This window comes from Vicia villosa, linkage group LG2 (assembly GCF_029867415.1).
Source record: "Vicia villosa cultivar HV-30 ecotype Madison, WI linkage group LG2, Vvil1.0, whole genome shotgun sequence".
NCBI classification, from domain to species: Eukaryota; Viridiplantae; Streptophyta; class Magnoliopsida; order Fabales; family Fabaceae; genus Vicia; species Vicia villosa.
Window position 1 is genome coordinate 120,313,976 of NC_081181.1, and position 14,169 is coordinate 120,328,144.

Here is a 14,169-nt window from a genome sequence, read left to right on the forward strand (position 1 = left end):
ATTAAAAGATATAATTAATTTAATTTGAAAAAGGAGGGAAAATATAATTTGAAATGAGAAAGTGATTTTGTATTGCCAAGTGTCAACATTTTATTGAATAGAGAGTGTGATTATATTGATCTTTATGTAAATACTCATATGCCCTTTTTGCTTTGTAAATTTTAAAAGAGTGAAGGGCATTTCAGGTAGAATGGTGGCATCTTCTATTAATAGCTAGATAGTAGATTAGTGAAAATAAATTGTATTTTCTTTTGTTCAAGAAATTGTATTATTACCTGGGGTGGCAAGAGTCAAATCTGTCAGGCCGATTCGGTGGCTTAAGTTGGTCCGTCCCACCTAACCATCAAATTCGCTTAGAAAATGGAGCGGTGTGGGGCAAGTTTTGCCTAAGTGTTTTTCTTGCTAAAACTTTTGGCTTAGGTGCAGTTTTAGTCTTTTTATTAGTTCACTTAACTTTTTTGTATCGCTTTAAAAGAAATTAACTATTTGGTTCATCTTAATCATATTATGTATTATTTTATGGTTTCTTTCACTTAGCAGGCAAAACAATGACATGACACATAGAAATTGAAATCCACTTACTTAATATTTTTGCCATGTCATTAAATTAATATTATTAAAATATTTTTTTATCATTAATCTAATTTTAAATAGAATATAAATTTTATTATTATTAATATTATATGAAAGTCAAAAGTGGCTTTAAAAGCACATGCCTATGTTAAAGATGGGGAACACTTGAAATAATCACTCGAAAGAAACTTCAGTTCCATCTTGAAAAAGAGGTGTCATCGCTCAAGGATGAAGTGATGGTTGTTTTATGGTCAGTACTTTGAAAGGGAGAAGGAACAAACAACCTTCTTATATCTGTTCCTGAACCTAAGTCAGATGGACCTATTAAACTTTATTTTAGATGGTCAGTTAGTGGATGATGAGTAGGTTCATTTATGTACCTCGGTGCCTTTTTGTAATATGCCTTTTTTTCTCAAAGATTTAGTAATCATTTAATTTTTCCATAGTTTTTGGACAATATCCCATATTTGTAGAGTCTTTTCTTACTTATAATTTGTTCTCAGTTTTCTCAAGGGCGATAATGATCCCTATGCGTAATTTAGCGTATTTGATAGCCTCGGATGGGGCGAAAGGACTCCTCATAAGAATCCAACATGTTTGGTAGCCTCCAAGGATTCTTTAAAAGAATCCAGCATGTTCCATTGCCTCAATAGGCGACAAGGAATCCTCCTCACCATGCTCGATTCCTCAAAGGGTGACAAGGATTCGTCGTAGGGATCTCGCATTTCTTATCGCCTCGGAGGGCGGCAAGGATTCCTCTATAAGGATCTAACATGTTAGATCACCTCAAAGGGAAAAGATCCCTCGTAGGAATCCAACATTTCTTATTGTAAGGGGTGTTCGCGGGGCAGTTTGGTTCGGTCTTTAGAGAATCCAATACCCAAACTGAGTAAATTAAATGGACTGGCTTGGTTTGGATTTGCAAATTTTTGCAATAAAGTTTAAACCAAACTGAACCGAGAAACAACGAGTTGGTTTGGGTTGGATTGATCGGATAGATAAAATATGCAAAAATATTTGAAAAAAATAACTTATTTACGAAAATTAATTTTTCATAATAATATAAAAAAAAATAGGATTAATAGTGTTCAATTGTAAATATTAGACTAGTGATTTTTCTCTAATAGATTAAAAAATACACCCTCCGGTCACATTTATAAACAACAAATTTTTTTTCACGATTATTAACAAATTCAATCAAGTTTAGTTAACTTTTTAGACTTTCTACAAAAACATTGATTAAATGTACTATAATGTCCTCTTTATTAAATGTAATGATATGTTGGAAAATGAAATAGAAGGTGTTCTTAACTGTCAAAAATAAGATTTGAAATATAAAGCACATGTCCTAGGATCAATCTAGTCGATCCTGTAAGTAACAAAAAAATCCTTATTTTTGGAAGGCTAGCTCTTGTGTAGCAATTTTCACGGTAAACAATCACAAGCCTTCTTCTTGGCATTACTCTCCTTGCCTTTTATATAACACTCCAACCTTGTGACCACCTCTACTAACGAAGAGGCCTTTGGGTGAGGGACTCATTGAAGTGCCCTGCTTTACGGCCATTTTGAAATGCTCTTACAAACATTTTTTGGTTCGGGAAGATGACTATTATAGTGGCCTTATTGAAACATGTGAGGTATTCCCTTAGTGACTTTTAGGGGCCTTGCTGAATGTTAGTTATGGTGATGGTGGACACATTTCTATGTCGACTTGTTATGAACTAGTGCACAAGTTTCTTCACCAGATACTGGTAGGTGGCGATAGAAACTCGGAGGTACGCCTATGTATCATCGTAGGGCTGCATCCTTGAAAGTGAAAGATTAACACTTGCATTTTAGAGAATCGGGCGCTCCGATGACAGCCATCTGCGTGTTGATGGAGGCAACATGCTCGTAAGGGTCCCCACATCCATCAAACTTCGCCAAGGAAAGAGGCTTAAAACCTTCGAGAATAAGTGTTTCACATATCTCTTATGTGAGTGGCTGAGGATCAATTACTTCCTTGTTCTCTGTAGGGGTAGCCTCCCGCTGATGTTGTTGGATGTTAAGGACGTTGTCCTCCATAGTTTAATTTTGACAATGCATCATGTTCATGGTGGCGTGCATCTATGTATGGCATTAGGATCGCTGCTACCTCTAGTATTCTCTTGTATACGAGATTGTTACCTCCTAACAACCATGATTGGGGACCGTTAATGTAACGCCCCAAATTTAATTAATTATTTAATTAAATTATTAAAGGAATTAATTATTGGATTTAGAAGAAGTTGAAAATTTATCGGAGTAGTTGGATTTGTCGGTATTATTTGTTAAGAGGCGAGTTTGGTTTATTAAGTTAAATTAGGATTTTAGTCGATAGTCGGAAGATTAATAAGATTAGTTATATTGGAGAAATAATATTGAGAATAATATTATTTATTTATTGGACTATTTTATTTAAGTGAATTGGATTGAATTGTTGTGTGGTGAATAGCAATTTGGTGGTGTGGATTAATTGGCCCATTAAGGAGTTTTGAGAATTAGTATTATTTGGTTTATTAGAATATAAACAAATATTAGATTATTGGTTTAAGGAATATTTGAAAAAAATCAGGAGAACAAACATAAGCATACATAGCCGTCAAGAGAAATAGGGTTTTGGAGAAAGAGGCAAGAGCAAAGAGAAAGCAGTTCCGGAAATTGACCGGAGAAGCTCGAGGAAAATAAGTTGGAAGTTGCGGTGAAACTCGGAATTCGACCGAAAAGATTATAGAGAGACCGTAAATCCAGGTAAGGGTGGGGTTCAGTCTATATAACCGGGTTTATGATGAACCGTATGTGGGTTGGGTTGTATAAATTGTGCCATGAATTGTGTGTTGGTACTGTTGCATATTTTACTATGTGAAAATTGGTTGTTTATATTGAATTTTTGTTGACTGTGATTTGTTGATAATAATGGATGATATTGTAATGTGAATCGGTTGAATTGTGTTGCTGAATATTAAGTTGCTGTGTTGGTTTTATTAATTCAACCAGAATTGAAAATTTGATGAATCTGGAAATTATACGAAGGAGATGAAGGACTGGGACGGTTCCCTTGAGTTAAGGGACGCCCGCCACAAGGGGCAGCCATAAGGGGCGCCCGCCCTTGGGGCTACTAGATAAGGGGTGTCCGCCCTCTTGTGGTGGTGGGGTGGGGACGTTCGTCCCTTGTTGTGTAATGGGGGCCACCTATTTTTGTTTCATGTGCCTTCTGTACAATCTTGTTATATCATATGTTAAATAGAATTCTTAGTAAAAAAAATATCTATATATTGTAGTGGCAGGTAGTGTAGAAAGAAAAGTAAATTACTGGCAATTGATACGGGTAGTACATATATAGTTTAGCAGTACATGAATTAATCAAAAAGGTGAATACTCAGACTTGGATTTAGTGAGTTAATAAATTTATCGTTCCGATGATAATACAGTAGCAGTATGGATTAATATTAGTAGTAATAATAGAGATATAAAATTAGTGGTAGTAATAATGTCTGTAAAGTAATAGTAGAATTAGTGGCAGACCTGATAAATAGAAGAATCATCCTTTGGTAGTAATAACTAGCAGTGTTGATAAATTAAACAAGAGAGTATTATTAGTCACCGTGAATCTAATAATTAGAAACAGTGGTTTAATAGTCATCATAGGAGTAGATAAAAACAATACCGGTTAGTTGTATTGGTAGATTTAAGCGGTATAATTAGCTAACCGGAATTAATTAAAAATTGTCGGAGTAATTCGTATACACAAGTAGGTATTTTTAGTTGGTTTGTTTCGTTGTAATTATGTCGAATAAGTTGATTTGCAGGTGAAGTCGAATTAAGTTGAACTATCCCGATTTATGGACATGTTGAGTTGTAGGTCGAATGACCAGCATTGATTTAAGTTGATGCATGTTTAAGTTGTTGTTGTTGTTGTTGTTGTGATTGATGTTGTTGTAGTATGTCGTGCATAACATTGCATGATTAAGTTGGCCTTGATGGCACCACGTTGAAAGTTGAAGGCTTATGCCATGGCCTTGATGGCACCATGTTGAAGGCTTATGCCTTGTTGAAATGCCTCGATAACCTGACATATGTTTAAGTTGGGAGTTCCACTCCAAATGGTACCACATGCATTTGCATAGTTGGGTCGCATATTGAGTCGCGTGTTAAAGTTGTTGTTATTATTCGTTGTTTATAAAATTGTCATTGTGTTGTTATTGTTATAAGCCGTTATTGTTGTGAGTTATCGTTGTTATAAGTTCTTGTTATTAAGTCGTGTTGATTAAGTTGTTACGTTGAATTAATAAGTGATTGTTGGTTGTTGTATAGTTGTTGTTGTAAAGTGGTGAGATTTGTATGATTCTGATCTAATATACTGTTTATCATACGCCTATTTATATTGATTCGATATCTCACCCTTTCTTTTGTTTCGCCGTTACCTTTTTACTGGTAACGTGCAGGTGATTAGCGGCGATGAAGATTTAGTAGTTTCATTGAGCCCAAGTTGGTGTGTCGCTCTGATACGTAGCACTTAGGGAGGGATGAATGATTGTCTTTGTAGTTTCTATTGTTGTTAGTATAGTCGTTGCACTTTAGTTGAATAAAAAGTGACATGTTGTTTATGTTGAATAATTATGAATTCCGCTGCGTATTGAATAAAAGTTATTTTGTGATCCTCTGGAATCAAAGTGTTGTGTATCTAGTTATGTGATATTTTATGAAGTAAATGTGATATCCCAAATAGTTGTTGAAAGTTTTAAAAATACTTTGATTTTTGAATTATAATTTTGGGTAGAATTTGGGGTGTTACAGTTAAGGCTAGGAGTGGAGACTTGGGTGAGTGTCAAAGTGGTGGTAATAATGGGAGGTGTGAACCAAGCCAATTTTATCATGGCCCCACAGTGGATGCGAATGTACTTGTAAAAAAAAGTATAGATGTATAACACCCTTAACCAAGTAAGGTTGACTAGCGACTGTAATATTTATGGGTGTTAGGGCAAGCTCGCGAGGGTAAGAAACCCTATTTTAGAGGTATGTTTTGTGTGGTTAGAGAAATCTCACGAGGGTGAGAAGCTCTATTACTAAGGTATTTTTGGTGAATATTAGATTGTCCTCCGTCACCCTAAGGGTGGGGTGTTTATAGGTGCTCGTGGGATTGAATTTGGGGAATTCCTAAGAAGTAGTAATCGTCCCACCTTAACTAGGGAACCTGATGACATCCTACTTCTTAGGGAATCATGGCCATGACTTCTTTCATATGTGGTTATGAGTTGTATACACGTCATCATTCACGCTTTCGTATCAGGGCGGGCCATTTAGCAAGTGGAAGTCATGCATAGGCGTCATCCCTTGGGTGGCCATCCAACAGGGGCATGTCCTTGTATTGCCTATGCGGGTCTTTTACAAATATATATATATATATATATATATATATATATATATATATATATATATATATATATATATATATATATATATATATATATATATATATATATATATATATATATATATATATATATATATAGGGGACGACTCAAGTGAGAACACTTGGTTATTATGAGAAATGAGAACAATGAATCACGACCATTAAATTTTAATTTTGTTGATTTTAATGGACTAGATTGATTTCTATTTCTATTTTGATTTAAAATAAATATTAAGGATCATAGAAAAAGAAACCAATCAAATCCATTAAAATCAACAAAATCAAAATTTAATGGTCGTGATTCATTGTTCTCATTTCTCATAATAACCAAGTGTTCTCACTTGAGTCGTCCCCTATATATATATATATATATATATATATATATATATATATATATATATATATATATATATATATATATATATATATATATATATATATATATATATATATATATATATATATATATATATATATATATATATATATAAAATATTTTGCTACCGTTGTCATCATCATCATCATGATACTATTTTAAAATCGGGAGAGAATTATTCACTTGAATATTGTAATGTTGCAATATAAACATGTGCTAAAATCTTGGTGTAAAAGATTTCAAATAGAACCCATGATAAAATATTGGTGTAAATGTTAGGGGCTGATTTATATTAAAATCTTGGTTGATGATGGAAAATCTCAAAAGTGAGTTAAAGGAGGATGAGATGAAGGAGAAAGAGGCAAAGAAGAATGAGGAGTGAAAGAGAATGAGTGAAGAAGAAGAAGGATATGGAGAAGAATGGGGAGGATGTGATATTTGTTTCTCAAGTAAACGGATAAAGATTAGTCGAATGCAGACTAGGAAGGTCTTTCTCAAGTCCACTAAAGTTTATGAAGGTCGTGAGAGTGTCATGATTAGTCAAAGGCATGTGAAATTTGATGATTCAGTATAACGTTATATATTTTTACAGATGCACAATCTTGATAGGTAATGCACATGTGCAGAAGGGAAATTGTGTCGCAAGATTAGGAGATAACAAAGCAAATGTGGGGTGCATTTGAGGTTCCTCTTACATTAGCAATGGTAAGAAACACATAACCCACAAAAAATAATAGAATGAGGTGAAGTGAAAGTTAGATTTTATAGAGCATGATGTTTTGTTAAGTAGGATTAACTTTGTCCATAAACGAACATTTACTTTTTAAAAGAGTAAAGAGATTCACAACCGATAGACATAGTTTATCCATTCTTTAGCATAATCGTTTAAAGTAAAAAAGAAAATTACAATTGAAAACTATTAATCTATTCATCAACTAATTTCCAAGTTTGTCAAGATATTTAGATGTCATAGCTTATATAAATTGTTTGTAAATTTATTTATTAAAATATGTTATAGCTTATATAAATACTCCCTCCGTTCCTTTTTAAGTGTCGTTTTAGAAGAATTTTTTTGTTCCTATTTAAGTGTCGTTTTATAATTTAATGTTATAATTTGTCAATTATACCCTTATTTTTTTCAATAACTCCACCTCATATTTTTAAATTAATTGTTGGAAAAAGAGAGTATATGAATGAATTTATTTGGAAAGAGAAAAATAAATAAGGGTATAATAGAAAAAATAACTCTAACAATCCACTATCTTGGTTGAAGAGCTTTTTGCTAAAACGACACTTAAAAAGGAACGGAGGGAGTATTTTGTAAATTTATTCATGAAAATATTAAATGATGTGATTAACTTTTATGAAGACCTTTATATATTTTTAAAATTACAACAACAAACAAATTTTATACCTAATGTGATTTCAATTAACAAATTTGACAAACTCAAGTCATATAGTACATCTATTTTTTGGAAAAGCCCTAATTTTATCACAAATAAACACTAATTGATTCAATTTTGGGGTTTTTCAGATTCTAAAATACATTCTTCTTAAAACCTGAAGAAGGAGAGGATTTCATCAACAGGTCGAAAAATTATTGCATGTGTCTTACAACAATACAACCATCTAAGACAATGACCATAACTATATATCTTACAAAGATTCAAAAAAAATAAAATTGGGAATGATTAATCTGCAGCGAATATTTTCACTTACAAAAACCCTAATGGATTAAATTTCTTATCAAGATCGTTTGCTTACCCGAAAACATCCCGATTGCGCTTGCTTGAACTCATTTTGACCAAATGTGAAAATCTTTATGTGGGTTGTTGTAATCTCTTTGAGAGAAAAAACTGAAGATTTTTTTTGACTACTTTAACGAGCCTTTTAAGTTTGGAATGCAGAGATGTTGCTTCTATTTGTAACTTCTTATGCCAATTGCCAAATATTAATGCCATTAATTAATAAAATAAATGAATTCATGCATTTTCTAATATTGTTAGTTAATTATGTATTTCATCATGTTGAATAAAATTTATAATTTCATCTTTTTAGTTTATTTGTTGTTTTGAATAAATTTTCTAAAAAATAGGCGCTCCTTTCACTTTTGTAGGACAATTTTTTATTTTATTTTATTTATTTCTTATTCATTTGATTTTATTTTGTTAGTAAACTTTAATTATTAAAAAAATAAAATAATAGATGTGTATTTGGTCTTCTGTTTGCTTTTTAAAAAAATAATAAACAAACATTTTTAAAATTATATCATATTGTTTTTCACTTATAACAATCAAATATTTAATTTAACACGATATTGTCCATCAATTCTTTATTTAGGTCTACTATATTGTCTTTAACACGTATTTAAATTCTTCAATTGTTATTGTTAATATACTCTATATTTAATATTTAATTTAATACCGTTATTAAATGATTTATTACAGTTATAGTAAAAATTAGAGTTATAAATGGTATGATTTTATTTTTAATATTTCATGGACGCTAAATTTAGAAGTAAAAAATAATAAAGTTACATCATTTAGTTTATAGAAAGAAATTATTAAGTTGGATTATTTAGTTTCTATAAAAAAAATTATTAAATGGAGGAATTCCAAGTAAAATTGATTCTATATTTATATATGAGTAATGCTATTTAGTAGGAAGGAATTTGGAGAAGAAATACAAAAATGAACACATGTCACTATTATAGGGAAACTTTTAATTTATTTTTAATTTAATTTCCTTTTTAATAGGAATCATGGGGTGGTGGTGATAATGAATGGTTGAGATTTATTCTTGCCTTTATTGTTTTTAATGTTTTCTTAATAATTAGCATTTTCCTTTATATTTATATATAATATAAATTTTTTAATTCTAGATTTTTTTTATTTCTTATTCTTTTTATTTTATTTTGTTAATAAATTGTAATTAATAAAAAAACAAACATAATAGATGTGTATTTGGTCTTTTGTTTTCTTTTTAAAAAAAATAATAAACAAACATTTTTGAAATTATATCATATTGTCTTTTAGTTATAACAATCAAATATTTAATTTAACACGTCTGAATTATGTCTTGCTATTTTTCTTTCGTCTTTTAACTCATATAAATACTAATTTTTTATAGCATTAATATTTTTTTTGATAATTAATCATTATTATAGTTTTAAAATTATTTGCTTACTATAAATTTTATATTAGTTTAATAAATTTTTAATAGGTAATAATAAATAATAAATTTCATTTTTTAAGTTTTTTTTAAATATTATAAAACATTTAACCCGTGCCTCGCACGGGTCTAAATACTAGTTTTTAAAATTACAACAACAAACAAATTTTATCTCATTTAATCGACTATATGAATTAACTTTTGTCATAATATTTTATTTAAGATCATATTTTTATTTAAAGCATTAATCTCGAGATCTTTCTTAATAATTTGTGCTACCTTAACACTCAGTATAATAAATTGAGGTAATATTAAAATAAAATAAATAATAGATTGATAGAAATCCTTAGAAAGGTGTTATCGAAATACCAATGCTTGATCCTAGACAAAAGAAACACAAACCTTAATTGGATCGTGACACTTGAATAATAATGAAGTTAGACAAATCGCTTAACTTAGCAAGATTTATGGAACTCCATGAATTGAGGCCACAAGTGAGAATTGAATGGTTTTTGTATATGTTCTCTGTTTATATCACCCAATTTGTGTACGCATCCATTTGAATAGTGCAATGAAAATTGCATATATGTGAAATGTTCTAGTCCTTTCTTTATCTACTAAGGGTCAGAGACAAAATGTCCCCTAAAATAATTGCATTATTTTATTTAGTTTGGCGCCGTTCAGATAGCAATATTGACATTTCAAAAATGATTCATTGCTATCATTTTCCAATATAAATTTTGAATATAGATAGCTATGGATGTTTTGTAATATTTCATTTGATTTGGGTTGAATTATTGACCTTTCAAAATGACACATACATGACCTTTCAAAATGACACATACATGGCCTTTTCAAAATGATTCATTGCAATAAAATGAAGGTTAATCAATAAAATCAAGGTGAATCAAAATTTCCTAAACAATTTTAAAGTTAAAAATAATTTTTAACTTATATAAATATATAATATATAAATATATAATAATTAATACATAAATATATAAATATATAATAATTATTATAAATTAAAACACTGATTTTTTTAATTTTTATAATTATTATATAAATATATAAATATATTTATAATTAATATATAATAATTATTATATAAATATATAAATATATAATAATTTTTATAAATATATAATAATTATTATAATTATTATATAAATATATAAATTAAAACACTCATTTTTTTATAAATATATAACAATTATTATAAATATATAAATAAAAAATTATAACCTATTTTTAAGTGAAATTATTTTAATTTTTTTAATTAAAATGATTTTAAATTTTAAAATATGAATCAGAATAGAAATATATAATAGCTATTATTCATAACTCATAAATTATATCAAAATATATAATTATTATTATTATTCATTCCTCATAAATTAAATGTGAATTAATTAATATCCTAAAATTAATTTTTTGGATTTTTTAAGATTTTTTTTGTTGTTTCGGAGATGCATCTCCGAATTAGTCAAAATTCTAATTTTTGGGATTTTTTTCGGAAATACACTTCCGAAGTCTGGAAGAATTTAGAAAAAAATATTTCAGAAATGCATTTCCGAAGTAGGGTAAAATGGGGTTTTTGCTGGGGGTGACCCCCATAGAGAGGTGGATAAAGAAAAAATCTTTTTTTGAGGCTTGAACATAAGGTAGAATTGACTAGTAAACTTCACTAGAGTGAATTTACCTCATATTATAATTATTATATCGATAATTGGTATAATATTAAATCAATGCATCAATATCTCAAAATTTCAATTCATTATAAAGTAAATATTTAAATGGAGAGAATTACGGTTCGACTCCCGATGGTGTAATGAGAAGGAGGTCAGAACTATTTGATATCATAGCTGACTCCCAAATCAGATTAGATGGTCCAATAGACTGGATACTGGCAGTGAAAATAAAAAATAAATATAAAACACTCAAAAAGACTAAATAAAAAAATAATTTCATAAATTTTTGAAGTTGTTGAAAGTCAAAACTATCCAATGAAATCAATTAATTTCTTCAAAATCAAGTAAAAATCAAGTAAAAATCAGGTAAATTCGAATAAAATCGGGTAAAATTGCTTATGATTCTATCAAATTTTGAAGAATTTACTATGTGTTAACTTGGCTAAATCGATTTGGTCACATATTTTATCCAAACTATCTTTTTACGAACAATTTGACTCGAGACCTGTACCTAAATACGTAAAATCAGACAAATTTACAAGTTAACACTTAATTTTAACAATCAAGCTCATTAGAATTTTGATGAACTAGAAAATGCATGTTCCTAATACTCTTATAGAGAAGAACACAGTACAAATAAAACCTAAACAGAAATAAAAAACACAGTACAAATACGAATCTAGTGATAGAGGGGAAATATTGTTTGTTGCAAGTGTGAGTGATTTGAAGTCCCACATTGTCTATGAATGGGTGAAATGTTGGATTTATAAGAGAGATGACTCATTTACCAAAAACTTTAAGATTTTGGGTTGAGATGTGCCGTCTCCCTCAATTGTGGTCCTGGAGCATTGGTCTCATTGGTGCTCCCGACTCCTCAACAGTGGTATCAAAGTCGTGGTTTGACTTGGTGGGGAAGCGAGAGCTGAATCCGATGTTGGATTCTATTATAGGATGTGAGAGACTCACACTTGGGCTCGCTGGATCCGGTGTTGGATTTTGTTTTAGGATGTGGGACAAGTGCGACTGATTAAAGTTCCACATTGGAGCGGGAGTTGAATTCGATGTTGGATTTTGTGTAGGATGTGGGAGACTCACACTTGAGTGCAAGTGTGAGTGATTAAAGTCCCACATTGATCTCATTGGTGTTCCTGATTTCTCCAGACTCCCCATCAGTCATATCAGAGCCGTAGTTTAGCTTGGTGGAGAAGCGGAAGTTAGATCTGACTCCCGACTTTTCTGGATTTCCCATCAAATAGAACAACGTTTGATAAGCAAATTTATATCAATAAGGATCTTATCCAAAATTAAATGAAAATTCTTTGAATTAAAAAAATAATTATAAACATTTTAGTATTAATCATTCTCAACCTTCAATTATTGTGAATTGAGGCCAATCAGTCAATGACATAAAATGAAAAAAATAATTGTCTTAGCATTATTTCATACATTAAATGTTAACACAAGTTGCACATATACTAAGGGAAATCACTTCCATGGTTCCCTTATATTATCCTAAAACTCCCTTTTCCTTCCTCTTTACCTTTTTGTTAACCACTTTTCAACCCTTTCTTCTTTAAGAACTCTAATTCATTTCTATCTTTGCACAAAAAAAGAAGGAGAATTAAGAAAATGGGTGCTCTAGATTTCCTTTCAGATTACTTCTCTGTCACTCCAAAAAAGAAACGCAAGCCAATGCAGGTTTTTCTCATGCTTTTTCTCATGCTCCTAAGTTCCATCCTATCTCATTTATGTGTGTATATTATTTAAGAATATTTTTGTTTATTTTTCATGCAACTTAATTTTTCTCTTATAGACAGTTGAAATAAAGGTGAAAATGGACTGTGATGGCTGTGAAAGAAGAGTTAGAAGTTCAGTTTCCCATATGTCAGGTTCATAACCATAATCATATCTCTCTCTTGATAATTTTCAGATTTCGCAACGGTTTTCTTGCGTTGTCGTAGAGTCAAAATGTTGTAGTGATAGTTTACGATATAAAAATGTTGATATTAAAAGTTGGATTAAATATAATAACGTAGGTGTGAAGGAAGTGGATGTGAATAGAGAGCAAAGCAAGGTAACAGTGACTGGTTATGTGGATAGAAACAAGGTGTTGAAGAAAGTGCAAAGCACAGGAAAAAGAGCAAAGTTTTGGCCATATGTTGAATATAACTTGGTGGCATATCCTTACGTAACTCAAGCATATGCAAAGAATGCACCCTCTGGATTTGTGAAGAACACTGAATTAGCATTACCAAATCCAAATGGAGCAGATGATAACATCACTTCTTTCTTCAGTGATGATAATCCTAATGCATGCTCAATCATGTGAAGAAATTTTAGGCATGTGAAGCAAGTTGTTTTTTTATCAATTATTAGTACTATATATAGATGAATTATGATTTGGAAGCTGTTTTGAGCATGTTGTAAAATGTGTGCTTAATGTTTACTAGTAATCAAGTTCTGTTTATGGGGTAAATGTAGTTTTGTCTAATCACTATTCACCACATTTATACTTCATGAGCATCATAAAAAATGGTTCTTCCCTACAGTTTTTTTAAATATAACATATTTTACTAAACAAGATTCATAAAAAAAGTGTCAAATGAAAATTTAATTTAAAAATATATTTTCTGATTAAAAATGATATAATTTCATATTCTTATAATGACTTTTATTAAAGAAAAATTTTAGAAAAATTTCTTTACCCACCTCCCTATGGGGGTCACCCCCAGCGAAAAACCCATTTTACCCCGCTTCGGAAATGCATTTTCGAATTTTTTTTTTTCTAAATTTTTCCAGACTTCGGAAGTGCATTTCCGAAAAAATCCCAAAAATTGAGATTTTGAATAAATTCGGAGATGCATCTCCGAAACAATAAAAAAATCTAAAAAAATCCCAAAAATTAATTTTAGAATATTAATTAATTC

General features: G+C 30.2%; 1 protein-coding gene across 1 annotated transcript; it reads left to right on the forward strand.

Moving 5' to 3' along the window:
• Positions 1–12,695: 12,695 nt before the first annotated feature.
• Positions 12,696–13,750, forward strand: LOC131646705 (heavy metal-associated isoprenylated plant protein 22-like). Its single transcript, XM_058916676.1, has 3 exons — positions 12,696–12,940; positions 13,056–13,131; positions 13,279–13,750. Exons 1-3 carry the CDS (start codon positions 12,872–12,874, stop codon positions 13,569–13,571), a joined length of 438 nt encoding a protein of 145 aa, XP_058772659.1. The 5' UTR covers positions 12,696–12,871; the 3' UTR covers positions 13,572–13,750.
• The last annotated feature ends 419 nt before the right edge of the window (positions 13,751–14,169 follow it).